Raw genomic sequence first — 25,814 nt, 5'->3', positions numbered from 1 at the left:
TCCCGGGGGCGATATGATTACTTCCCCCTAAGCTGATGCACTGATTCGTTTCTGTTGATCCTTTGTTGGCGCATTCGTTATTGGCGCATCTTATGCCGCCGATCTATACTATTCACAGACCCCCCTGTCGCTCTCCCCTTCCACTCAAGGCCTGTCGGTGTCCCGGGGGCCAAATCAAACGAATTTACCCCGGAATACCCCGGTCATGTGTGTGTGTGGGTGACAGTGCCACCGAGGGTGATGCGGCTGGCGGCTTTGTTCTCGCTGCGACTCTCATGCATCTTCCCCCACGGCGATGATAGTTTCCTTCTTGGATGAGCTTCGCCTCGACGTCTCTTGTATTATCCCATTTACTTGCTGTTCTGGATGTTCCTGCCTGTTCTAGGGTATATATACCAGCAAAGCTCCAATCTGGGGTTTTTCTATGCCCCACATGTCGCAAGTGTCGGACCTCGTCAAAGACTCGAAGCTGCCCACCAAGGTCGACTCTGAGTATACCACGCACACCTTTCTCGAGTCCACGTCGGTGGCAGGCCGGCGCGCCCGGCGCAGAGAGCGCGAAGAAATCTGGAAGAAGAAAAGGCCCCTGGGAATCGGCATCTTGAGCACGGTATGGCTGGAGGAGTGCGTGTCTGAGGACGGGAGCAAGTTACGCGCTGTCAAAGAAGTGTGCAAAACCGCGCCAGGGGCCAAGCTCGTGGATTATAACCGCGAGCTAGAAGCCATTGCCAGGTTCTCGCAGCAGAGGGTAAAGATCTAGACAACTGAATTCACATGGTCTTTGCAGAAGTGCTGATCACATTTTTCCAGTACGATGGGTGCTTCGTGAAATCCTCGGGTTGGTTCGACACCCCTGAGTCGGTGTTGATTTCCATGGAGTATCTCTCCCTGGGCGATCTCCAGCAGTACATGACCCAGCCGTTTCCCGAGAAAGAAGCCCAACATATTGCATTGCAGCTCCTCGAGGGCCTTGATTTTATGCATGGCAATGGATTTGCTCACCGCGATTTGAAACCTCAGGTAAGCTTTCCGCGCCTGGTGCCCAATTTATTTCTATTGGTTTCTGACTCTCGTGCAGAATATTTTCGTCCTTTCCATGGGCCCAGACTGGTGGGTCAAGATCGGCGACTTCGGGATCAGCAAGCGGGTCATGGAGAGCTTCATGGGCCTGTCAACTTTCAACGGCACCCCGGCGTTCATTGCGCCCGAGGTCTATGAGCAACAGTGGAAGATTGAAAAGACAACCCCGGCGCCGGACTTGGTTTATGGTCCAGCAGTCGATATCTGGGCTCTTGGTGTGATTACTTACTACATGCTCACGGCCAACCTGCCATTTTCTTGGAAAAGTGACCTTCTCGCCTACTCCAAGGGCGAAGCAGATCTACCACTGAGCTCTTTGGCCGAGGTCCAAGTCAGTCCAGAAGCGACTTCATTCCTTGAACGCCTGTTGGCAGCAAAGTCTGCCGATCGCCCTGTCGCAAGAGATGCTTTGGACCATGCCTGGCTTGTCCCGCTGCTGCAAGACTCCGATGCAAGCGATGGTCAAGATCAGCCCGAGCCAATCTCAAATCTTGAGACCATCCAAGAACCAGAAGAGCCGCAGGAATTCCAGGAATCCCCTGCCCCGAAGCAAAAGCCACCAGCCTCACAGGATGTAATGGTCCCCGGCACGATCGATTTGACGGATGATGTACCGGAAAAGCCCAAAAAGCCCATTCCCGCGGAACAACATCCGTCAATACGACAATCGCAGCAGTCCACCACACCGATATCACCACTGAGTCTGGGGATCGACGGTGATACGTACAAGCAGCTGATCAACAACCTCAATCTGAACCGCTCAAGGACCCCGTCAACGAGCGTCTCGACCCGGGACTACCCAGCGACAGAAACAGCGTCCATTGCAACATCGCAACAGAGCGATTCCCAGCACAGCGAGCCCATCACCCGAGCCCACCACAACCGTCAAACCTCCTCGGCGTCGTCTATGACCCCAATCGACATCCTCCCTCCCTACACCCGCCGAAGATCCGACGCCGCGCCCATCCCCATCTCTGACCTCGACTACAAAACCCCTTCGTCAGGGAGTCCCACTCCCAGCATCAGAAACAGCAGACACAGCGCGGATCGGTTCTCTGAGAAGATTAGACGAGCCTCTCGCGATATCATGCCGAGACGGAGCCGCCGCTCCAACGATTACCATGGCAAAGATATAAAAGAAGCGGAGATCCCGCGTTGTCGGTCTTCTCAGGATACCACTCCAACGTCTCCCTCAACGTGAGTTTTTCCACTTGTTTTCTTTTCTTTGGAAAAAAAAAATTACTGATAGTTGGGGCTAGTTCAAGTACGAAGAGCAAGTCTCAGGTTATTGAGATTCCTGGTCGTCCTCAGTTCGCTGAAGGATTACCCATGTTTCCTATGCGGCACGACAAGAAATTGAAAGGTATGTTGATTTATGTGAACCCCGGTGTTGGTTTTGCCAGATGCTGAGATGGTCTCGCAGATCGTGTGTAGAAGTTCTGCGCAGTGAGATGATTTTTGTGTCATGTAGATAAATACAGTCCACGTTTCAGTAATCGATACGAATATACAGAGTATGTATACCAGGCGTTGGGAGAATACTCTAGGCGAGAGAGAAGCCTGTGAAATTCGGATTTTTTTTTAAAAAACCATTATATACATATCTAAATGCCAGAGGTTTTTTCCAGAAACGCAACGGACGCCTTGAGGAAGAAAGTAGACAAATTTCCAAGAAAATGAAAGAAGAAAGAAGAAAAGGAAAGTAGGCCTTCACAGCTTGACACTCTTGACCAGGTTTTTCTTGATACCGGTCATCTCGCCGCCATAACCGCCGCGGCCCTCGCCGCCCTTGTATACCTGGCGAATACTGCCCAGCTTCTTCTTCTTCTCGTCGAACTTCTTGCGCTTCTTGACACGCGGGTTGCGCGAGTCCTTGTTCCGCTTCGGCGTCAGACCCTTATTCTTCTCGATCTGGTACGTGATGGCGCGTTTGCCGTCCGGTCCAATCTCTTCCTGCATTTCGACGTGGCCGCCTTCGCGGGCAGCAGCCGCGTAGGCATCCGCACGGGCCTTCTTCTCGCCCTTGCGTTGCTTGGAGCGGGCCGCAACCATGTCATAGTATTCGTCTTCGTCGGTGCCGGATTGGTCGCCGTTGCGAATCTCGTGGGCGACGCGGCGATCATCGTCGTCGCTGTCACCGCCCAGCTCCTGTCCGACGTCAGGGCGTTGTCGGCCACGCTTCTCGGCCTCAGCGTTGAGTCGAGCTTGGCGGTCCTTCAAACGCTCGCGGTACGGGATGTCAGCATCACCACCGGCGTCCCGGCCTGCCGCGTGGCGCTTGTTGGCCTTCTGTGCCATCTGTGACGTGTAGAAGCGGAGCGAGCGCTTCTGCTTGGCCTTCTCCTCTGCCTCGCGCGTTGTGAGGGCGTCTTCGTCGCCGAAGTCCGAGTCGTCGTCGCCGCCCTTGGCGGACGCCTTGGTCTTCTGGCTCTTGCGCTTGCGCGCCGGCTCAGTGACCAGGTTCGAGAGATCAGCTAGGCCAGCTTCGGTTTCACGGAGACGCTCCGCCCGGCGGGCTTCGGCTTCGGCCTGTGCTGCCTCTGCTGCTTGTTGTGCCTTGCTCAGGTTCTTCTTCTGTTTTGTCTTCTTGGTCTCCTTTGTCTTCGCAGGTTGTTTCTGGGCCTTGCTTGGCTCGGGCTCGGCTGTCGGTTTGGTCTCCTTGACAGTAGCTGTCGTCTTGGGGGCCTCGGAAACGGTGAGATCCTTCACCGTGTGCCAGAGCTTTCGGAATTTCACGAGAGAGCCCATGACTGGGTGTTGTCGGAGCTCGGCGGGGGACAGCGGAGCGTGTTCATTGGTGGTGTCGGAAGACGGGGACGCAAGAAGCATGAAGTACATGCTAATCGCGCCCATATAAGCAGACAGAGCGCGAAGTTTGATGACGGCAACGGGAGATGGCTGTGGCTCATCTGAGGACTCTTCCTTTGTTGCTTCCGCCGATTCTGACGCGGACTTCTGGAGCTCCTGGAAGATACGTTGAAGATCGACAAAATCCTTGGCCAAAGGCTCAAATTCGGGATACCTCGACTTGAGAATTTTCAATTTCTCGTCGGTTCCCATTTGATCGGTGACTTCCAGCTGGGGAAGCACTTCCGTCACCACGCCCGCATCCTCTGCTTCGCCCTCGGGTGCCTTTCCGGAGTCCATCCATTCGGATTCGTCGAACCCAAAGTCCGCCTCGTTCATCGTCTGCAACTGTTTCTGCTGCAATCTCTTGGCTTCCTGTTCTTCTTCCAGGGCATCAACCTCGGTCTCGATCTGGTCTGTATTGTAGAGATCCTTTTTAGACGAGCCCCAAGCTGCAATACCCTCATCTTCTTCGTCAGATTGGGCGCCCTGTCGATCTTTTGTCAACGGCTGGCCCATGTCGTCGTAGTCATCCTCGGGTTCGGCATCGTCCCCATAATCCTCCTCCTCGTCATCTTCGTTGTCCTCGTCGTCCACCGACTCGTAGCCGAGGATTTCTTCGTCAGACGGTTGGAGCATCTCCTCTGTAAGAGCCGGTCAGAACCCAGTCCAATTAAGAAAAGCATCATCAGCCAAATTGCATACCTTGCTCGGCAACTCTCCGCCGCCTTTTGGCATCGGGGCCCTCCTCCAGCAGAATCTGATCCCGGCCGGCTTGGAAGTCATCCTCGGAATCGTCGAATCGCTCTTCGATATCGAACTTGGTGCGCTCGGGCTCTTTGCCCTGTGCGGGACGACCCGCCTTTCTCTTCTTGCCCATGGTGGCCGGCACTGAATTGATTGCGGTCGAGCAACCAAAAACTGCGACAAAATAATTTTTTGGTCGCTCACCGCCTGCGCTAGTCCACAGTGGGGCTTTTTGTCTGGTTTGCACAGGCGGAAATATCAATACAGGTAAGGTACCGTCAAATGCATGCTTCTGTGTGCCAAGATACGGTTAAACGCGTAACAACTCCGTATCGAGCTCTCCTGCATCGCGCCTGCTGGCATGGAAAACACATCGGCGGCAGCTGCCAATTCGTAAAGCCTCGAGAGCTGCGTTTCTCTTTTCCTCCCTGATGCATCAACTACGCTCTTTTATATCCTCGTATCACATTTCCACTCCCGTCTTGGGGGCCTCGGTACTCTTTTGCACCGTTATTGCCTATTCGATTGCAAAGATGTTCGGCTTCGGTTCGCGAAAGAACGAGTTCATTGTCGAGGGCCGGGTATGTGCAGCAATCCCCTCCCAACAGATCTGTGGCTGATTATTTCTCTCAGACAGTTGTTGTGACCGGTGGCTCTGATGGCATGGGCAGGGCTGTGGCAGCTCAATTGGCCAAGAAAGGCGCAAACGTCGTGGTGGTTGCACGGACAGTCTCCAAGCTCCAAGACACCGTTGAAGACCTCAAGGTCAGACCATGATTCCATTTGTACGAAAGCATCACTAATACGTTGTTTAGGCCAACAACCAGAATGTGCCCAAGCAGCGGTTCCATTATATAAGTGCCGACCTCACCCAATCCGCAGAGTGCGGGCGAGTAATTGATGAGGTCACGGCCTGGAACGAAGGAGCTCCTCCGGATGTCGTCTGGTGCTGCGCTGGTTTCTCCCACCCTGGCTTCTTCGTCGACGTTCCCATTCCGGTCCAGAGACAGCAGATGGACACCATCTACTGGACGGCGGCAAACACCGCTCACGCGACTCTTCGAAGCTGGCTGACTCCTGTTCCGCCCAGTGGACAAATGAAGACCCCGCGGCGACACCTCATTTTTACCTGTTCTACTCTGGCATTCATCCCGATCGCCGGTTATGCACCCTACTCGCCCGCCAAGGCAGCCATTCGCTCCCTTTCTGATACTCTCAGCCAAGAGATTGAGATGTACAATGGGGTCCACTCCCAGCGGCATCGCCGCGACGCCCCGGCAGCGGATATCAAGGTCCACACGGTTTTCCCAATGGGCATTCTCTCTCCCGGCTTTGACAACGAGCAGAAGATCAAGCCCGACCTGACCAAGAAGCTCGAAGAGGCCGACAAGCCCCAGACTCCCACAGAAGTGGCCCAAGTTGCCATCAGTGCTCTGGAGCGCGGCGAGTATCTGATCACCACTATGTTCGTTGGCCATGTCATGAAGGGCGCCGCGCTCGGACCTAGTCCGAGAAACAGTATTATGGGCGACACTTTCCTCAGTTGGCTCAGCAGTCTGGTGTTTTTGCAAGTGATTCCGGATCTTCGCAACACGGCATTTAACTGGGGAAAGAAGAACGGGCTCCCCAGACGCACGTCGACATGATTACCCTTCTGCTATGGCTGTTGACAAGACTGTATATTTATTTGGCACTGTCTCGGCAGTCTTTGATTTCCTGTCCGAATGAGGTCCTACGCATCCTCCTGTGGTCCCATGCAGTGGCCGCATATTGTTAATGTATAAACCACGGGATTTTTTTCTACACTTCGATATTTGCGTAATTGAAGATTTAGCTGTGCGTGGATCATCGGGGAATGCGGGCGGTGACGTAGTGCTGACCGTGTATCTTGACCTGCCCGTTTTCGATTCCTGGGCACTCCAACACCCTCGACAATTCTACAGAAATTTAAATCTCTCGCGAGGTATTATTTGGCGCTTCATCTTTGAATATGAGCGTTTGCTAGCAACTCATATCCCCAAGTCGCGTCTAGCCACCAGGCCAGAACGATCGCAAGCAAAAATAAGACCTCGACTCCCCACCAACAGACTCGGTGATTGCAATTGCAATTGCCTGCGAAACACCCTTTTGAACACCCTTTTGAACATCCAAGAGCAATTGAAGCAATATATTTGCCAGCATGGACGCGCTCTTCTCTGTCCCCGTCCTATCGCTCTTCCTCGTCCCGGCCCTGTCATCCTACAGCACCAGCCTCAACCTCCTCTTTTTCTACATGACATGGACCACCCTCGTGCTATCGCACCCCCCGCTCCGCGTGGAGCTGTTCAGCACAGCCGCCGTGCGAATATTTTTCTATGCACTCCCGTCCCTGGTCTTCTTCCTCTTCGATATTCTGACTCCATCTGCGGCGGTGGTCGTCAAGGCGCAGGGCGAGACCGGTTTGCCGGGTGGAAAGAAACGCGGCAAAATCCGAGCCAATGAGCTTAAAGTGGCTGGGTGGGCGCTGCTGAACGTGGGTTTGGGTATTGCGGCGCAGGCGGCGATTGAAATGCTCCTGGTGCAGGTCCTGCATGTGCGCAGTGCGATCAAGGTCTCGATGAAGTTGCCGATGCCGTGGGAGATGGTTAAGGATATGGTTCGTGGATTGCTTGGACGAGAGGTGAGATTTCCTTTCTTATTCTTTTCTCGTATATCTACTTTTCATAACCACAATACTAACCCAATCTGCTCCTTGGGCCCACCAGATCCTGACATATATCCTGCACCGCTACTCCCTCCACTCACGCTCCTCATTCCTCGCCGATTGCCACGAGACCTGGTACCACTCGCTTTCAGCCCCATTCCCACTCACCGCGCACTACGACCACCCGCTCGCCTACCTAGTCTCCAAGTTCATCCCAACCTACGCGCCCGCCATGCTCTTCCGCTTCCACATGCTCACCTACCTACTGTACCTTACCACCATCTCCATCGAGGAGACCTTCGTCTACTCCGGGTACACGATCATGCCGACCAGCTTCTTCTTGGGCGGCATTGCCCGCCGCACCGATATGCATCTGCTTACCGGCGCGGAGGGCAATTTCGGTCCCTGGGGCGTGTTGGACTGGCTGTGCGGCACTACCGTTGGAGACTCGAGTGTCGAGGAAGATTTGATTGACGAGATTGAGGAGCGCGAGATTGAGGAGAAAGTGCGCAAGGCGATTGAGGCGTCTAAGCGGAAGGTTAAAGAGGGGGCGGCGCAGGCTAGAGGGCAGACGTCGCGGAGGCGCCGGCGTGAATAGTTGGTAATTTTGAAAGATATATGTTGGGTGTAGGGGTTGGATTTGTATATTTTTTGTGGACTCGGATGTATCGTGGAATAAATCCACATACTCGATCAACATATCCACTTGAGATCACAATTCACACTTCATAATCTCCAGCATCCTCAAGATCTACGATACAGCTGAATTCAAATGCCCCAATTTTGGATTGCCGCCTGAACTTGGAAATTGGTGTATGTCGTACTAAACATGAAAAGAAACCAGCCCGCCTGCTGGAAAAAGGTATTTTTAAATCTTTTTTTTTTTGCTTGGAGTCTTTCACTTCACGGCTTTCTGTCTCCCCCTCCAAGGAAAGGGGTCCTGCAAACCGGCCACGCGCAAAGGGAAGCTTTGAAACAAGAAAACAACAACCGGTCATCCGAATTAACCGCAAATCCTAAGAAACGAAGCACGTGTAGACGGATCCCGTATGGAGTTACATGAATCATGAGCCGCTCCTCCGTCCTTCCGGGGAGGTGCGAAAGGATGCCGATCTGCAATCAAGCCGCCCCTCGTTGGAAGATTGGTCCTCCCCCAACTATCTACCGAACCCGAGGCTGCCGAGTCGCACGCTTACCACTTCATCTCGTGGGGCTTGTCGCCGTTGCGGAGGCTAAAGGTAGTGGCGAGGTAGCTGCTCAGGAACTCCTCCTTCTTGATGCTGCCCAGGATGGACTGGTCGATGACCTTCTGGTCGCTGGCGCGGGCGCTGGCAACCTTCTTCTTCTGTAAAACGACAAAACACAACATATTAGCGATTGGACGACCAGGGCAAACGAGTCCAATATTCAAAACGTACCTCGGGCTTCTCTCCCTGCTTGAAGAAAGCCTCCTCGGACTTCTTCTCCTTGCTCTTTTCCTTGGTGAAGTACTCAGGAGCAGCGGTCTTCTCCAGAGCCTTCTGGTCAACACCGCTGACGTCGACACGCTTGGAGGTGGCGATCACGTAGCGGGCGTTCACCCGTCGGAGGGGGACGCCGTTGATCTTGAAGGGACCGGTAACCAGGAGGACACCCTGGTCGAGGTGCTTGAGGAGGATGACACGCTTGCCACGGAAGCGGCCAGCGAGGAGGATCAGGATGGTACCGGGCTGGAGGCTCTCGCGGAGCTTGGCGGGGCGCAGCGTCTTGCGGACCTGCAAAACACACAACCAATGTTAGAAATCCAGTCTGAGGTAGGTGAGATAAAATGTTGCGATGGATTGGTAAGGCCTTTCCCCGGATGAAGCGCTGCGTCCAGGGCTCCTAAAAAAGAACCCTTGGCGTAATCGCCAATTGACATCGGTCGTCTTTGAACGTCGCCATTATCACAGAGATCAATTCAAAAAGACTGGCGCAATGGTCGCAATCATCCCGGCGAAACAGACGCAGACCAGTATCCTCCACGCTCCAAACCATCACAGGGTGTACTGACTTTCTTGGGCTGCGACTCATCGTCCACGGGGTACCACTTCTGGGCCTTCTGGGCCGGGTGCGGCACGGTCCTCTGGCCCTTGCCAAACTGCTTCGTCTGGGCGTCCGACATGTTGGCGGCTGGGACGAAGAAGGATATAGGTGGTTGTCGGGTGTGGTTGTTGGAGGTTGTGACTGCCAGCGGAGGTCGGCCTAATTGCGGGAAAGAGCATTTGTGGGAAAAGCCCTATTACCTCAGCCAGATTACCCGAGTACTAACCGTTTGGGGACATATCACGTGGTGCTCGGGAGTGCCCTAACTCTATGGGTCAGCTGACTTCCCTAGAGCCTGAGGCCATCAACTCCGACCGCCCACAAGGACCTCTGGTGCAAGTCAGCTGCTCCCAAGCAAAACAACATTGGAACTGACGTATCTTCCGTGAGATCTTTCTCTTCATTCCCATTCCACTTCATCCACCAGGCGTGGACCAATTCTCGGATTTCTTCCCTCGAATTACCTGATAAATACGCCGCCAAACATGTCGATAGCTCCCATCATCACATTCAAAGCAGGTATCTGCGACCTCGATGTAAGTGAGCTCTTGAGCTACGCTTGATCAGCACATATCCCCCCCCCCCCCGGCCAAAACCACTCAATGCTTCGACACACAAAACTCACCCCATCTTGATAGACTTCTACCTCGCCAGGTGCTGTCAAGCCCAAGCCGACTCCCGGCTACATCTACCTCTACGCCGAAGATGAGCTTGTTCATTTCTGCTGGCGCCCGCGCAGCGCCCCCCTCGACGAGCCCGAGCTGGATCTCGTGATGATTCCCACCGATGGAACATTCATCCCGTACAAGCCAGCTGGCCAGGATGCCACGAATGGCCGCGTTTTTGTTCTGAAGTTCTCGTCCAGCTCCCAGCGACATTTGTTCTGGATGCAATCCAGATCTCAGCATGAGCGTGGCGATCCCAGCTGGTTCAGCCCTCGGGATCTAAAGTTGGGGGAGATCGTTGATGTGCTGCTGCAAGGCGAGGAAGTTGACGTAGAGCATGAAATTGCCACCCTTCCTCGTCGACCCTCAGGCGGCGATGACGATGAGACTATGGAGGACGTGGAGGGCGTGGATCATGACCCGAGCCACAACCACGGAGGCAGCAGCGGTGGAGCTGGACCGGATGCAACAGGGGGCGATATTCGTGAGGAAGGTCAGGGCTCTCGGGAGGGCGGTGCAGACGGTGGACGAGCGTAGGTACATATCTCTGATAACCTCGATCGGGGTCATGCAAGGCTGATTATTTGGTTCTTTTTAAATTGGGTTCTCCAGCGCAAGTACGGGTTCTGATCCATCGTCGGTGGTCCAAGATTTTTTGCGGTCTCTGGGCGGCCAAGGCCAATCCCAGGGCCCCGAACGGCCTTCTACAACACTTCAGGATTTGCTGACCCCCTCGACCACGCTGCCCTTTATTGAAGGTGCCGACGCCCACGCCGCCAATCATCTTCTAAGCTTTTTACCGCCTGCGCTGCTGCTGCTCGCCCAGGGCAATGCCGAGGCTGGAGAAGCTGAAACAGACCCCGAGCTGGCTCAAGCCGCCCTGCTCTCTCTTGACCTGTCGCAGAAGAAAGACATTCTCCGCAAGGTGCTTCGATCCCCCCAGTTCATGCAGAGCTTGGCAAGCCTCACTGTGGCTCTGCGCGACGGTGGGCTTCCGAGTATTAGCGAGGCCTTGCAGATCCCGGTGGCCAATGGCGGGTTTATGCGTCGTGGGGGAGTACCCCTGGGCGGTGGTGACGCGGTGGATGCGTTCCTGGATGGCGTTCGGCAACATGTTCAAGACAAGGACACATCGATGGAGACGGATTGATATTGTTTTTCTTTTTTTGTATAGCCTAGTCCAATCGATTATTTGTCAGCCTATTTTTGGAACGGGAACCCCACCAGGCAGCACTGTTTTGCTGTTGGCAAGGCTGAGCTATGAAGATCTCCGTAGAACAACACATTGGATTGACAGTGGGCAGCCCAGAGAGATAGAAGAGCCAAGTAGAATATAACAACATCGTATACCATATATACATATATATATATTATATAATATAACATAACCATATATTTAAAAAATAAACAATATAATAGACTGAAGATTCCCTCCAGCCACGTTTAGACATGGGCCAATCAGCGAATGCGTGGGGTTTAGTGTGATTGCGACCGGGGCTTGTCAACGGAATCTTCCAAGCGGCCCCATTTTCTCTCTCGCGCAGGGGGGAAAACCACATCATCTGAAGAGAATGGCTTGTGAATGACTGTTGGATTGTTGATTCCCGGAACCACCCCATTCTGTCCTTGAGCGACTTTGTACGACCTGCGATGCCTGCCATTCCATAATCCCTGACACTTGGCCCTGACGATGGCGTCGAATAGCCAGAACTCTGGCAATAATGGGCATCCATCCAGCCAAATTCCCCTTCAAGATCTCTCGAGACCGCCGGATATTGTCGCGGCCGATGAACGGGGCAGAGGTCGCGCGGGAGGCAGTTTGTTCTCGCGTCGGCCCTCGATCCTCGCGGGATCGCGGAGGGATTATGAATCGGTCGCCGAGGACTCGCCGACCGCGACCAGGAATCCTTTTCGACCGACCCCCTACGCCGGGGAGATCGACGTGAATTCCCCCATCGACGACTTGGATGGCTTCGCGCAAGCCATGTCCGGCCTCAGCTTCGACGGGCCGGCCACAGCCTCGCTCTCGGGCCCCTCCGCATCTCGCAGTTTCGACGATGGTGCCTCCGACCTCGAACACATCCCTTTAGATACCTACGAATCCCACGACCCCGATCGCTACATTGCCCCCACTGACACCAACGAGGATCATGTTCGATTGACCGATCCCCGATATCTCCAACCGATCAGTGGCGCAGCCGGCTCACAGGGACGACAAAGTAACGATACAAGTGTTCCTTCCATCAACTTTCCAGATGGTGCCCGACTGGGTGATGATCTTCCTCATGTCGAGAATGGGATGGGCCAGGGCCGCAGTAGCAAGAATCGGGACCGATCTCGGTCCTTGTCTCCTTCGGGTTCTGCTGGGGCTCTCCAACGAGCGAGTTCGATGGTCAAATCCATGTCGCAACGAGTGGTCAACTTGAGTAACGAGCCCGAGGTTGTACAACAGTCCATCGAGAGGGAGGAGTCCTACAAAAATTCTCGGTTGGAAGGGCCACCAACCCTGCCCGCGCCTGAATTTGAGTATGAGGACGGCCCAGACGACGAACTGCCAGGCAGGAGGAAGCGGGCGTCCAACAAACTATGGCGGAATCGAAACAATCCGCTCCGAGGCCGGTCACTCGGCATCCTGGGACCGCACCACCCGCTTCGACTGTGGCTTTGTGATATCCTGGTCCATTCGTTCACAGAGCCCTTCATTCTGGCGGTCATCATCGTTCAGGCTATCCTTCTGACCCTCGAATCAGCGTTACCGGGCAGTACGGAGTCAATGAAATGGGGAGCCTCGGTCCTCGACTATATATTTCTCGCCATTTTCCTCATTTATACACTGGAAATCGGCGCCAAGATCTTGGTGTCTGGGTTTGTTTTCAATCCGAAAGAGTATAGCACTCTCAATCGAGACCTCGGTATCAGGAAGGCGGTTGCGGAGAAGGGCAAGAATCTGATCACGCCGCATCGGCACATGACTACCAAGAAAACATCGATAGTTCATGCAGAACCACAAACCTCGATTATACGGACCTTCACTGGGATGAATACGCTGGATGCGGAAGCCTATGATGACCCTTTGCAGAAACGCCGTGTCCGGCTTGCTCATCGAGCCTTTCTCCGACACTCGTTCAATCGATTGGATTTTGTGGCCCTGGTCGCCTATTGGGTTTCCTTTTTCCTCTCACTGGAAGGCGTGGAGAAGGTCCACCAGCTCTACATCTTTCGCATGCTGAGCTGTCTCCGTATTTTGCGTCTTCTTGCTCTGACTAACGGCACATCCGTAAGATCTTTCGTCTGTCACAATGGGATCTCCGGAGATTGCTAACTGGTTACATTTAGGTCATCCTTCGGAGTCTCAAACGTGCAGCCCCTCTGCTGGTTCACGTGGCATTTCTCATTGGTTTCTTTTGGCTTCTTTTCGCTATTATCGGAATCCAGACATTCAAGTCTAGTTTCCAAAGAACTTGTCTTTGGGTCGACCCCGAAGGCCAGAGCAACTTTACTTTGAATGACCCGTACGGCACTCTCCAATTTTGTGGTGGCTATCTGGACAACAAAACTGGAGATGTAAAGCCCTGGCTCGAAGAAAGCGGATATGCATCACCATTCGCCAAGCCTAAGGGATATCTCTGTCCACAGGGCTCTGTGTGTATGCAAGGCCCCAATCCCTATAGTGGGACCATGAGCTTCGACAATATCCTGCAATCTCTGGAAATGGTGTTTATAATCATGAGCTCCAACACATTTACCAACTTGCTGTACTACACCACCGATAGCGACTACCTCGCAGCGGCGCTCTTCTTCGCCTGCGGATTTGTCATTCTGAGCTTGTGGCTGGTGAATTTGCTAGTTGCGATCATCACCCACTCTTTCCAGGTGATTCGAGAGGAAAGCAAGCGCAGTGCCTTCGCCGTTCAAAAGATAGACACCGTGGAAGAAGACGACACCTCGACACGAAAGGTCAGTGCACTCAAGCGGCTCTATGATAACACCGAGTGGGTTTGGGTTTTTGTTATCTTCTTTGGCCTTGTTGTGCAGGCGTTGAGAAGCTCTTCAATGTCCGATGACCGAGCTCGCTTCATTGATACCACTGAGACCGTCGTCACCATCATTTTCTCTCTTTGAGATCATTGTGCGGTTTGTGTCGGATTGGCGCGCGTTTCACCAGAAACGTCGTAATTGGACGGACCTTTTTCTCGTCGTCATTACATGCATCATTCAAATACCCGCCATCAAAAAGTCGGGCCGTCCATACACCGTCCTCACCCTCTTCCAAATCCTACGGGTCTACCGATTTGTCATGGCATTTTCTGTGACCAGGAACCTCATCATGGTTGTATTTCGCAATGTCGTTGGTCTGCTCAATCTCATCTTCTTCCTTTTCTTGATGACATTCCTTGCGTCTATATTTGCAACCCAACTTTTCCGAAGTCAGATCCCTGCTAAGAACCCGAGTGGTGCCTCGACAAGCATCACCTTTGAAAATGTTTACAATTCCTTCCTCGGGATGTACCAGATCCTGACAAGCGAAAATTGGACGGCAATCCTTTACGATGTAACTGGTTATACGGCCTCCTACCAAACCGCGTGGATCTCTGCGGCGTTCATCATCCTTTGGTTCATCGTGGCCAATTTCATCATCCTGAACATGTTCATTGCCGTCATTCAAGAAAGCTTTGATGTATCAGAGGATGAAAAGCGGCTGCACCAAGTCAGGGCGTTTCTGGAGCAGAAACAGCTCGGTGGAGCGCCGCGGGGAAATCTCGCGTTGTCAAGGATTCTTCGGCTGGGCCGAGATCCAGATCGGTACAGAGATCCGCTTGACCATGGCCCTGCCGCGCTGGAGATGCTCTTGAAGGATGCAGTTGTTCGAGAATTCCTTCACGAAGAAGAGCCAGAGGAGAATCGACAGAGAGAAACTACGATGCCTGAGGGAGCCGCCCAGGAGACAGTTCAACCCAGTTGGATCTCGCGCCTGTGGAACAAGACTACGACGCTCGTCATGCGCAGGGAACCGAACCCATTTTACTCCAAGCTGAAATTCTCCCGCGCCTACGAAGAACTAGATCCCCGAACCATGGCCCAAGAAGTGGTTTCGGCGGCGGAGCAAAGGAAAATAGCCCAACGGGAATTTCTTGTGAAGCATCCCAACTATAACAAATCGTTGTTCCTCTTCCACCCAGATCACCCGGTCCGGAAATCCTGTCAGCGCATCGTCGGGCCCGGGCGCGGTCACCAGCGAGTTGAAGGCGTGGATCCGTATAAGCCACTGTGGTACTCATTTTCGGCTTTCATCTACGCAGCCATCGTTGCCATGGTGCTTCTCGCATGTATCACAACGCCTTTGTACCAGAAGAAGTACTTTCAGACCAACCGCAATTGGTTTGTCTATACTGACTTGAGCTTTGCCGTCGTTTTCACTGCCGAGGCGACTATAAAAGTCATTGCGGATGGCTTCTTTTGGACCCCGAATGCGTTCTTCCGAAGTTCATGGGGCTTTATCGATGGCGTCGTGTTGATCACTCTCTGGATCAATGTCGGCAGCTCACTCAGTGAAGACTGGGGGGTTTCCAGAGCCATTGGTGCCTTTAAAGCACTGAGAGCACTGCGACTGTTGAACGTAAGCGACAGCGCCAAAGACACATTCCACTCTGTCATCATTGTCGGAGGGTGGAAGGTTATTGCTGCCGCGGCCGTCTCTATGAGCTTTCTGGTCCCATTTGCCATTTATGGACTCAACTTGTTCAACGGGCAGATGGTTAGCTGCAACGATGAGGACTTCGTGGGTAACCTGACGGCGTGTGTCAACGAATACACCAGCTCGCCTTTCAATTGGGACGTGCTTGCTCCGCGCGTTGCTGATAACCCGTACTATGACTTTGATAATTTTGGCGACTCCCTCTTCATTCTTTTCCAGATTGTATCTCAGGAAGGCTGGACCGATGTCCAAGAGAGTGCCATGAAAATCACCGGAAAGGGTTGGCAGCCGCAGGACTCGGCAGCACCGGAAAATGGGCTGTTTTTCGTCGTGTTCAATTTACTCGGAGCCGTGTTTGTCTTAACGCTGTTTGTGTCTGTGTTCATGCGCAACTACACGGAACAGACCGGCGTTGCCTTCTTGACCGCTGAGCAGCGGTCCTGGCTGGAACTGCGCAAGCTCCTCCGGCAAATTTCGCCGTCCAAGCGGTCCTTCCATGACAAGAGCAAGAAGTGGAAAATGTGGTGTTATCGAGTCGCAGTCAAAAAACACGGCCGATGGGCGCGATTTGTGACTGGAATTCTCATAGTGCATCTCCTCTTACTGATGCTGGAGTTTTCGCCTGAACCCCCGGCGTGGGAGTTGACCCGAAGTAAGCTCCCTGAAGAAATCTTGCCTTTTCGTTAACCTACAGCTGATTCATTCGCCAGGCCTTCTACTCTTTTTATTCATGTTTGTCTATGCGGCCCATGTCATCATTCGAATCATCGGTCTGGGGTGGCATCGATTCAGTCGAAGTTCGTGGGACATCTATGCCCTTCTGGTTGTTCCTGGCGCTTTCGTCACAACCATCCTGGACCTTGGGTATCGAAGCCACATTGCAATCATTCTGAACAAGCTCTTTCTTGTGGCGATTACGCTGTTACTCATCCCCCGAAACAACCAGCTGGATCAGCTCTTCAAGACGGCCGCAGCCAGTCTGTCGGTAATTGGGAATTTGCTCGCCACCTGGTTCGTGCTGTTCTTGGTGTATGGCATCGCAATGAACCAAGCGTTTGGCCTCACCAAATTCGGCCAGGGCGAGAATCACAATACCAATTTCCGTGACGTGTCCAAGTCCCTTATCCTGCTCTTTCGCGCTAGTTGCGGAGAGGGATGGAACCAGATCATGGAAGACTTTGCCACCATGGCACCGCCCATGTGCAACTACGATAATAATTTCTTCAACGATGACTGCGGTAGCGCGGCGTGGGCTCGGACTTTGTTCATATCATGGAACATCATCAGCATGTACATCTTCGTCTCGCTGTTCGTCTCGCTCATTTTCGAGAGTTTCTCGTACGTTTATCAACGGAGCAGCGGGCTGTATGCCGTCAGCCGTGAGGAGATCCGCCGGTTCAAGCAAGCGTGGGCCACATACGATCCAGACGGAACGGGGTTCATCACCAAAGAGCAGTTCCCTCGACTTCTCGGGGTAAGTTTCGTTGTCCTTTCACGATTTTGACCAGCTGGCTCATTCATATCTACAGGAACTTTCCGGCGTATTCACTATGCGAATCTATGAAGGGGAATTTTCGATCGGAAGCATTTTGGAACAATGTCGCCTGGACCCGCGCGACTCTACACCTGTGCACCCCATGGTGTCCACTGGGGTTGATATCAAGGAGCTGTCTCGCATCATCCAGCGCATTCCCGTTGATAACATTCGGGAGCGACGCCGAAGGCTCAACGCCTTCTACGAAGAAGTGCTTGTCTCGGCGGACCCAGAACGCGGCATCTCGTTCCATATGTGTCTGATGATTCTCGCTCACTACAATGTCATCAGTGACAGTAAAAGTTTGCGATTGGAGGAATTCCTGCGGCGCCGTGCACGACTACAGCGTGTGGAGGAGGCCGTCCGCCGCAGCACTGTGATCGGATTCTTTGACACGTTATACTGGTCACGAGAGTTCCGGCGCCGGATCGACCGGCGGAAGTCTGGCCGGATGAGCATCGTGCCACAATTCACGGTGCCCGAGATCTTTGTCGACGACCCCGGGGATTCCGACGGTGCTGAGAAGCCTGCACCCGGCACGATGACCCCGCAAACCCAGCCCGATCTCAATGGGACGGTGCCGCCCATGCTCTCACCGGCATCGCATCGGCGGGTCGAGTCGAGCCCGACCGGCCGGCGGAGCGATCTGCCTCCTATCGACACCAACTTGGTCGGGCGATCCTCCGGCGGCAGCACCCCAACGGAGTGGTCCAGTATTAGCCCGTCGCGCACCCCACGACGCATGTACGGCGAGCGCGGGTCGTTCGATGCGAGCGAACCGCGGTCGTCGCACTCGGGGCCCGACCACTCGCGCCACAATAGCGCCATGAGCGTACAGGGAGTTATGGATTCGCTGGACAACTCCGCCTGGGGCGAGAGTCTCCGGCGCAGCTTCACGCAACGGCGACCCGACCGGTCATCTGACCACAGCCAATGAAGTGAAGATGACGATCAATGTATGTACTGGGGCGGATGAAATTTCTGGACTTTTTTTGGTTGCATGTCTGGTGGGATTCGGATTTTGTTTTCTTTGTCTTTCTCTTCTTGTTATACTGTCTTTCGCTTTTCCTGGCTTCATCGGCTGTACACTACTCTCCTTGGGAGCATTTTGCATAGCGGCGTGGTGTTATGATAGACGTTTTCGCGGTGAATCAAGTGGGTCCGACTATTCCAATAATCCCATTCTTCGGGGGGTCCAATGACTTGAGTATTCGAAAGAATGGCCTTGTACACGGAAATAGGTAATTCTATTGAAGGAATTAGGAGTTTCAAGATATTCGACAGGTAATTCACGAGGGATTTGCGCAGGTCGTGGCCGTTTGCGCGCAACAATCGCATTCATCCGCATGCGGCGCCACCGCAATCGTGTCTCAAATGCTCCCTGCAGCGGTCCTTGCACCATTGAAAAAACGTAAAAACGTATTTCGAATTCAATAAAAAGTCCCTGACGGACTCTCTTCGATTTCTTCTTTTACAGTTTTGCTCAATTTCCTTCAACACTTTACCTGGCTATGGAGCGAGCACCAGCATAAGACTCCATCTAGTCTGTTGTATACCTCCCGCCTCTCTCTACTCTATTGGATCTACATTCCACCCGCATTATTTCCCACCACACACAAACAATGCAATTCTCGCCCTTCCTGGCCCTGAGCACCTCATCTCGAGCTCGCTCCGATTCATCCCACCAGGGCCCAAGAAGTGATATATCCTCCAGTCCACCCAGCTCCACCACCACCTGCTCCCCGCCGCCATCTCCAACCGCGGCATCTCGACGCTACAGCCAGCACCGGCATATCTTCTCGCATGCCAGTCCCCACCACCACCGCCACAACCAACCTCAAAATCAGCATACACACCAACCCTATAATGGCACAACTCCCACCGACAATAATAATGATAGCAACACCACTCTCCGAAACCCAGAGTCTGGCCTCCCCAATTCCCCAGCCCACTGCGGCATCAGCATCCTCCCCTGTGCTATCCTCCGCGGCCGCTCCTCGCTCATGATGCTGCGCCGGCGTCCTTCTGCCGTTGATATGGTGCTCAACGAGGAGCGGCTGCGCTGTGATGGCGATGCGATTGAGCGGCAGGGGTTGGGGCTGATGGAGCCGCGGCCTGTGGAGATGGATTTGAGGGCGAGTGCCAATGCCAATCCCAGTGCCAATGCTGCTGTTTCTTCCGGTGCGTCCAATCAATCGGATCACAATCCTCGGGCTGTGTTGGGTGCTCCGCCTGTGCAGCAGCCGCGGTTTGTGATGGGTGGGATTTTTGAGGTGATGGAGGAACAGGCTTGATGGAGAGAAAGAAGAAGAGAAGCAGAGAGAAGCATTATCAGGCGTTTTGGGTTTGATTCTTTTGGTTCTTCTGTGTGGCTCGATATTCTTTATTACTTTTATTTATTCTTTTAATCTGGGCGGCATCTTGCATAGGATATCGGGTGTATAGTGGCGTCGATCCTGGAAATAGAGTGATATATCTGAATACAGTTGATCTCGGGGTATATTGTATATTGTGTACAGTAGGAGCCCCAGACAACATCTATATTTCTATATTTGCTGACTCTACAATGGAAAGGATGTTGGTAAGTGTTGATTCGGTCTACTTCATACAAGATATGGTGTGTGATGGTGTAGTCTCAAGTCTTAACAAAAGTAAAGCGCAAAGAAGACAAGAGTCAGATAGCCTTCCCAGACGCCTCTTCACAATATGATCTTTGAAGAAAAAGAAATATCCGTGCCCATGCCGAATGAATGCAACGCCCGTGAAATCGTGAGTCATGAAATGCAAGAGGATGCCACCGGAAAATGCAACAATGCAACAGGCACCTAGACAGAAGGAAAGAAGAAGTGAAAAGAAAAGAACACCCAGATAGGAGTCTAACTCAGACGAATCAAGGACCCAAGGAAACACGATGATCAAATAGATGCGTACGCCTTACTGGCCTTTGCGCGCATTAGGCCACAGCTGACCGCGACAGTTCTTCTCGCCGCAAAGACACTTCACAGCGTTGGGGTCGATCTTCTTCGGAGGACTACTTTCACCCTCAGTAGGGTTGTAGTCAAATGTTAGCTCGGTATTGGGCGGGATTTCACGGAGAGCGAAAAAGGCGAGATAGTAGAGCCGGTCGTCGGCGTGGTTGGTAGTAGAAACGGGGATGATCTTGCAGTTTGGATTGCATGAGTGGTTCATGAATCGAGTTGCCGAGCCAAATTTATGGCCATCGATCACAAAGATATCTTCATCCTTGACCAGAAAGTCCAGTCCGAACAGGTACGACTGTGCACCTTCGGCAGAAGCGAGGCTCTCGCGCACATCGGCTACATTTTCTGTAATGACCTCGCCCAGATAACGGTCGATGAATTGGCCGGTGACAATATGGTCCTCGGAACGGAGGCCTAGTATGTTGACAAGAAAAAACAGCATAAATAACAACTCAAAACCTGTCAACCGATATCAGTGGAGATAAACTTACCAAACCCTCGTTTTCCAGTGTTGAATATCTCCAATCGGACCTGGCGGCCTCGTTGGACGACATGGTTCCAGCACTTAAGACCTTTGCATTTGCAACGGTAGCTGCACTCATAGATCATCGATTTTCGATTCAAAAAGCCCGGCCGAAGGATTAGGGTGCCCGGAGGACCCCTGGGAGAAGGGTCGTAGGGCACGATCTTTCTGTTGGAGTCCGGCTCGTTGGTCAGACACTCGCATTTATTAGTCGGGCAGTCAATGGGACAGTTGCAGCCGGCATTAAAGCCATCTTCGACGCCTTCGACGCCGTCCTGGATCTTGTAGTCGTTAATGAAATCGAAGTTGGCCGCCAGCTTAGCCAGCAGCCTATCACAGTCTGCAGAGATAGTGATGGGAGGACCCTTGACACGAGCCAGCTTCTGCTCGAGCGTGGCACGTATGGACGTCTGAGTAGGGAGTGGAGAAGAAAGAGTTTTGTCAGATGGACGGAGAGAGAGAGAGACCACGGATCTGTTGGTTGATCTAGCGCGCGGATATGCAAATGCCGCAGCTTTGATCTTCTCGTCTTCAATGGGATACCACGTTTTAGAAAAACCCGTGATATTAGAAGGCGGTTTGATAGCCTCCATCCGTCGCCTCTGGTGGATAGACGGTGACGGAATCACGACACTCACGTTCTGCGACGCCAGACTGGGCGTGGGGCTTGGCGTGGAGGTCGCCTTTAACCGCGACAGGTGAAGGTCCTTGGGTAAACCATTGCTTTTGGTAGAGGTTGTCGAGGACACCTCGGAGGCATCTACACTTTTCCGCTTTTGGGGAATGGTCGATTCCGGGGACCGATGAGCCAGGGTGATGAAGGTCACTTGCCGTGGCTCATCGCCTGTTTTTTCATCTTTCGCGGGGACCTGGCATATGTGGTTAGCTATCATGGAATATACAAGTCATAGTGAGCGTATAAATAGGATGTAGGTGACCAGAACTTGTGTCTAGCCAGCATAACCCAAGAGAGATGCCATAGCAGAAGAGTGACAAGAAGGGAGACAGGGCGAGGTTTGGATTAAAATAATCAAGGGCTCGAGGTACTTACTTGGTATTCATCCATTTGGGCTTCCTGGGTCAAGTCAATCACCGTTGGGACCGGACCAGCTGGCAGCGTCTGAGCCATGTCCGGATCCTAACGGGGATTAGGGGGCGTGGTGGGGGTGCCAGTTCCTAGGGAAGGGACGCGTCTAGGGCGCGTTGAGAGGCGTCAATAGGGTGGGACCCCCTCGAACGAAAAGAAAAACAGAATCAACTAATGAAAGAGCGAGGGAGAAAACCAAAAAGGACGCGACATGAGACGTTAGATGGGCTGCATCTGTCTGCAGGAACAGAGAAAAGAAAAAAGTAAAAAAAAGGTTGGAGGCAAAAACTTGAAATGGATAGGTCAATAAACGAGTTGAGAGTTCGAGAATATCTTGGTTGGAAGGTCTGTCGATAGCCCAGCGCGGGAGGGAGGAAGTCGAAAGAAGCTCGGGAGGATTGGCGTCAGGCCCGAATAGTGGAAAAGAGAAAGGGAGTCAAGCGGAAATAAACGTGTGGGTAATCGCGGCGCTAACGCTGGATCGGGAAATACTATGCTTAGTCATCATCTAGAATCTAGTACGAGAAATATCAATAACCATGATAATATGAATAGCCTTGATTTACGTGAATCAGACTTGTCTAGAGCTTTAAAAAGAGTCTTCTATAGAAATTGGATACTAATAAAAGCCCAAAACTAATTCTATCATGGGTCGGATCGAGCTGGCCTAATAGGGGGGCATATAGTTATTCTGGTTTAAGTATCTAATTAGAGGCTCCTAGTATATAAAAAATGAGCGGCAAATGGGCGGCTCTAGGGGCGGTCTTAGGAACTTAATAGGGGGGTCCGCCAAAAAACGAAGCCTAGGTGACCCATAGACATCAACTTGACCCCTCAAGCCTTAAGAATAGTATAGAACAATTTAAAAAACTATTCTACATAGATTTATTCAATAAAGGGCAATTACACAGTCCCTGATTCTTGTGGACGTTGGGGGGGGAACAAGGCAGGTAGGTATTCTTTATTTGCAAGTTCTTGGCATCAGACTTCAGCCATCCAATCAATCAGATATCCCCAAAGCTGAATCATCATAATAAATTGAAAACGCACCTTTCTACTCCAGAATCAACTCAAAGTTTTATGTCAGGCTACCAACTGGCGTATACTACTGAAGGCATGAGATACCGAGATCAGATAATAACTCAATACATTGAGGCTGGTTATAATGATGTCATTGATATTGCTTTCCTCACCGCTTGCCTAATGCATAGACCGCCTTTTGATAAACCTCCCCTTAGTTAGTGATAGAGACAAAATGCCGGCAAGATAAGAATAGCGATGGGTGAAGTACCACTTTAACTTAATATGGTAGAGGCTAGATTTATATTTTGAGGGCTATTCTGAATACTAAGGGTATCAAGCATATCTAAGCCTAAAAACAATGACCTATATGTTACAAACCCTGCAATGACCAACTAATTCTGCTCGCAGAACGAATCATCAAAGAGTAACCACCGAAGGGAACCCATGTAACTATATATATAGTGGAATGGTATACACTCGATAAAATTGAAGTGTAAGGGATATACTTGCCATAAATGTGGGGTATTATACCCCCAGATACTATATATAGTATTCATCAAAGCCAATTCGCGATCGGTTACCAAAATCGGACGAAAATCATATTTAGATGAGAGGCCTAGCCAATCAAAAAAGGGTTTGAGCACCCAAATATAGCTTGTTTCAATCTTATTAGGCATGAAACATAGAGCTACAGTGAAAATATAGTTTGATAGTGTCATATCTACTATATAAAATAGAGGCATACTATACCGATTGGTCCTATATATCTAATATATAATAAAAACTTTAAGATATTAGCTAATAAAATCATCAAAAAGAGATCAGATAAATAGCTTAAAATTTGATATATCCCGTATTATCTTGCTTGAATAAATATTTATATTCCTCCAAATCGAGTATTACCTACAGATATTCTAGAATACTGCGTTCTCCTACTTCTTTTCGTCAAATTTCTGCTCGTTTATCATAGATATCGCGCGATATAATTAGTTGGCGAGGGGACTCGCTATGTAGCGCACCAATGATATACTTTGGTCTGATAGTAGCAAGCTGTTTAATTAAGGTTATCTGGGTTAGGGTAAATCGACGTGCTATTGGGTGCGTAATTATATCTAGATTAGCACAATGATTATACGTATGATTTTTTACCTGAAGCAGCCAATTAGAACCCTTCTGGCGACTCCTATATACCAAAAAAGGGCAATTTTGCCGCCTCTTACTTGTTTTGCGCCTTTTTGCGCTAATACGCGCCTATTGTTAGGGGTTGGACCAAATTGTATCAATTAATGGTGCATCCTAGGTACAAGAAGGATTCGTTAAGAGATATAAAGAAAAGGGGTTATACGAGGATTAGGGTTTCGCTAGAAGGGCGGTCAGTTTCTGCCAGCAAGGCCTTTATGTCGAGCTTCTTTGTTATATAGGACTTCGTACGAAGGTCCCATAATAGGCGGGTAGATAGAGAAGGTAAATCAGTTTTAGTATATGCTACCTGTCCAAAAGTCTGCTGACACTCACCATATTCCCCGTAAAACTTGATAATTTTAATCATAAATATCTTAATAAATTTATATGGTATACTATTTTAAATTATTTTTAAATATTAAATAATAAGTAGGTAATTCACTTTTATATATAATATTTTTTATCTAGGTTTTTTTAGAAAGCTATACGCTATCAAAGATAGTTAAAATTGAGAAAATCTATTTTTTATATAGGAATACTAATGTGATACCGCTGCTATATATATCCACCATAACATTCTGCTGACTAGTCAGCAGAATTGTTGGACTTTTAGTCTATGTGGTTATGCACGGATGGTGGCCCATGATTCCACACTAACAAAAATTTCGAAAATTTTTATCTAATTTTAGTCTTTCTATTTTAAAGAACTACCGTTTTATAAATTTAGATATAATCTATAAAGTAATATATAGACTCTACTATTTAAATAATTTTCTTTTTAGAAATATAATTTTATATATAAATATTTGTTTATAATTTTAGAGAGATATTATAGCTTAAAGTTAGTCGGATTTTAGCGATTTTGACTAAAAACAAGATATTTTAGATATATATATTCTAGAAATATATTATCTATTTCCGTTGAGATATTCGAGTTTAAAATTCTATAATTTATTGGAAATTTGTAGTGTCGGCAGACTCTTGCCACCCGTTGTAGTAATACTAAGAAGTAATTTTTAATCAATTATAGCTAGCCAATCATAATACGCTTATATGAGCTTATTCCACATTCCAAATATTAACTCCATATTTAGAAAATTATAATTCCGCTCCGAATATAGACCAAACATTTGGTAAATATTCATCTGATCTGGGTTCTGAAAACGGGTGTGCCCCTATCAACACCCGGAAGTTAGACTCTATTACCTAACCTACCCTACGATAGAATAATCACGATACTTAGTAGAGACTCTCAGTCGTTTATATTATCGATAATACGAGGAGTTATAAAGATATTATATAATAAATTGATACTCTCGTATTAGGCTGGCAAAACAAGATTCATTCTTGACAGCAATAAGGATATACCTTTTGATCCATCACTATTCTATTTGTTCTCTTTACCTGATGGTTTTATACCCTGCCAAGTATATTTTTTACACCGCCCTCCTCGTCACTGCCAGCCCTGCAACTCCTAGTTATGACCAAAGGAATTAATTTCGACACATACGAATCATGGTTCAATCTTTCCACACAATATACAACGCCATTCCCATTCTCGCAATAACCAACTGGCAGGGCGGATAAAAAGAAAACAACAAACTGGCATCATGGTCTTCGCTCAGTTCTAATGTACACCATGACAACCGAAGGAACTGTCTAGGCCAAAAATGCGTGTAGAAGAGATGAGCCCGAGACATAGG

The 25,814-nt window shown here is 50.7% G+C and overlaps 9 protein-coding genes across 9 annotated transcripts; 6 read left to right on the top strand and 3 right to left on the bottom strand.

Annotated features, from left to right (window-relative positions):
• Positions 1–433: 433 nt before the first annotated feature.
• NUU61_006620 (serine/threonine-protein kinase) lies at positions 434–2,281 on the top strand (the record flags this gene model as incomplete). Its single annotated transcript, XM_056657147.1, has 3 exons — positions 434–748; positions 811–1,020; positions 1,079–2,281. The coding sequence occupies 3 exons, from the start codon at positions 434–436 to the stop codon at positions 2,279–2,281; spliced, it is 1,728 nt and encodes a 575-aa protein (XP_056509947.1).
• A 509-nt stretch (positions 2,282–2,790) lies between these two features.
• On the bottom strand, positions 2,791–4,807 carry NUU61_006619 (something about silencing 10 family protein; the record flags this gene model as incomplete). Its single annotated transcript, XM_056657146.1, has 2 exons — positions 2,791–4,571; positions 4,633–4,807. 2 exons carry the CDS (start codon positions 4,805–4,807, stop codon positions 2,791–2,793), a joined length of 1,956 nt encoding a protein of 651 aa, XP_056509946.1.
• Positions 4,808–5,207: 400 nt separating this feature from the next.
• Positions 5,208–6,320, top strand: ksrA (3-dehydrosphinganine reductase; the record flags this gene model as incomplete). Its single annotated transcript, XM_056657145.1, has 3 exons — positions 5,208–5,255; positions 5,308–5,439; positions 5,490–6,320. The coding sequence occupies 3 exons, from the start codon at positions 5,208–5,210 to the stop codon at positions 6,318–6,320; spliced, it is 1,011 nt and encodes a 336-aa protein (XP_056509945.1).
• Positions 6,321–6,853: 533 nt separating this feature from the next.
• On the top strand, positions 6,854–7,955 carry NUU61_006617 (sterol desaturase family protein; the record flags this gene model as incomplete). Its single annotated transcript, XM_056657144.1, has 2 exons — positions 6,854–7,333; positions 7,419–7,955. 2 exons carry the CDS (start codon positions 6,854–6,856, stop codon positions 7,953–7,955), a joined length of 1,017 nt encoding a protein of 338 aa, XP_056509944.1.
• Positions 7,956–8,549: 594 nt separating this feature from the next.
• Positions 8,550–9,500, bottom strand: NUU61_006616 (60S ribosomal protein eL6; the record flags this gene model as incomplete). The annotated part of the gene is made up of 3 exons (XM_056657143.1): positions 8,550–8,702; positions 8,776–9,111; positions 9,390–9,500. 3 exons carry the CDS (start codon positions 9,498–9,500, stop codon positions 8,550–8,552), a joined length of 600 nt encoding a protein of 199 aa, XP_056509943.1.
• A 406-nt stretch (positions 9,501–9,906) lies between these two features.
• Positions 9,907–11,236, top strand: NUU61_006615 (uncharacterized protein; the record flags this gene model as incomplete). The annotated part of the gene is made up of 3 exons (XM_056657142.1): positions 9,907–9,957; positions 10,060–10,619; positions 10,699–11,236. The coding sequence occupies 3 exons, from the start codon at positions 9,907–9,909 to the stop codon at positions 11,234–11,236; spliced, it is 1,149 nt and encodes a 382-aa protein (XP_056509942.1).
• Positions 11,237–11,776: 540 nt separating this feature from the next.
• Positions 11,777–18,252, top strand: cch1 (calcium channel protein CCH1; the record flags this gene model as incomplete). The annotated part of the gene is made up of 5 exons (XM_056657141.1): positions 11,777–13,363; positions 13,423–14,184; positions 14,252–16,433; positions 16,492–17,255; positions 17,311–18,252. The coding sequence occupies 5 exons, from the start codon at positions 11,777–11,779 to the stop codon at positions 18,250–18,252; spliced, it is 6,237 nt and encodes a 2,078-aa protein (XP_056509941.1).
• A 685-nt stretch (positions 18,253–18,937) lies between these two features.
• Positions 18,938–19,609, top strand: NUU61_006613 (uncharacterized protein; the record flags this gene model as incomplete). The annotated part of the gene is made up of 1 exon (XM_056657140.1): positions 18,938–19,609. The coding sequence occupies one exon, from the start codon at positions 18,938–18,940 to the stop codon at positions 19,607–19,609; it is 672 nt and encodes a 223-aa protein (XP_056509940.1).
• A 640-nt stretch (positions 19,610–20,249) lies between these two features.
• clrD (uncharacterized protein) lies at positions 20,250–21,948 on the bottom strand (the record flags this gene model as incomplete). Its single annotated transcript, XM_056657139.1, has 3 exons — positions 20,250–20,710; positions 20,788–21,688; positions 21,871–21,948. The coding sequence occupies 3 exons, from the start codon at positions 21,946–21,948 to the stop codon at positions 20,250–20,252; spliced, it is 1,440 nt and encodes a 479-aa protein (XP_056509939.1).
• Between the last annotated feature and the right edge of the window lie 3,866 nt (positions 21,949–25,814).

Source organism: Penicillium alfredii, assembly GCF_028826965.1.
Source record: "Penicillium alfredii strain IBT 34128 chromosome Unknown utg000009l_segment0_segment0, whole genome shotgun sequence".
In the NCBI taxonomy this organism is placed as follows: Eukaryota; Fungi; Ascomycota; class Eurotiomycetes; order Eurotiales; family Aspergillaceae; genus Penicillium; species Penicillium alfredii.
The sequence above is the reverse complement of the archived record's forward strand: the minus strand, read 5'-3'. Positions and strand labels throughout refer to the sequence as shown.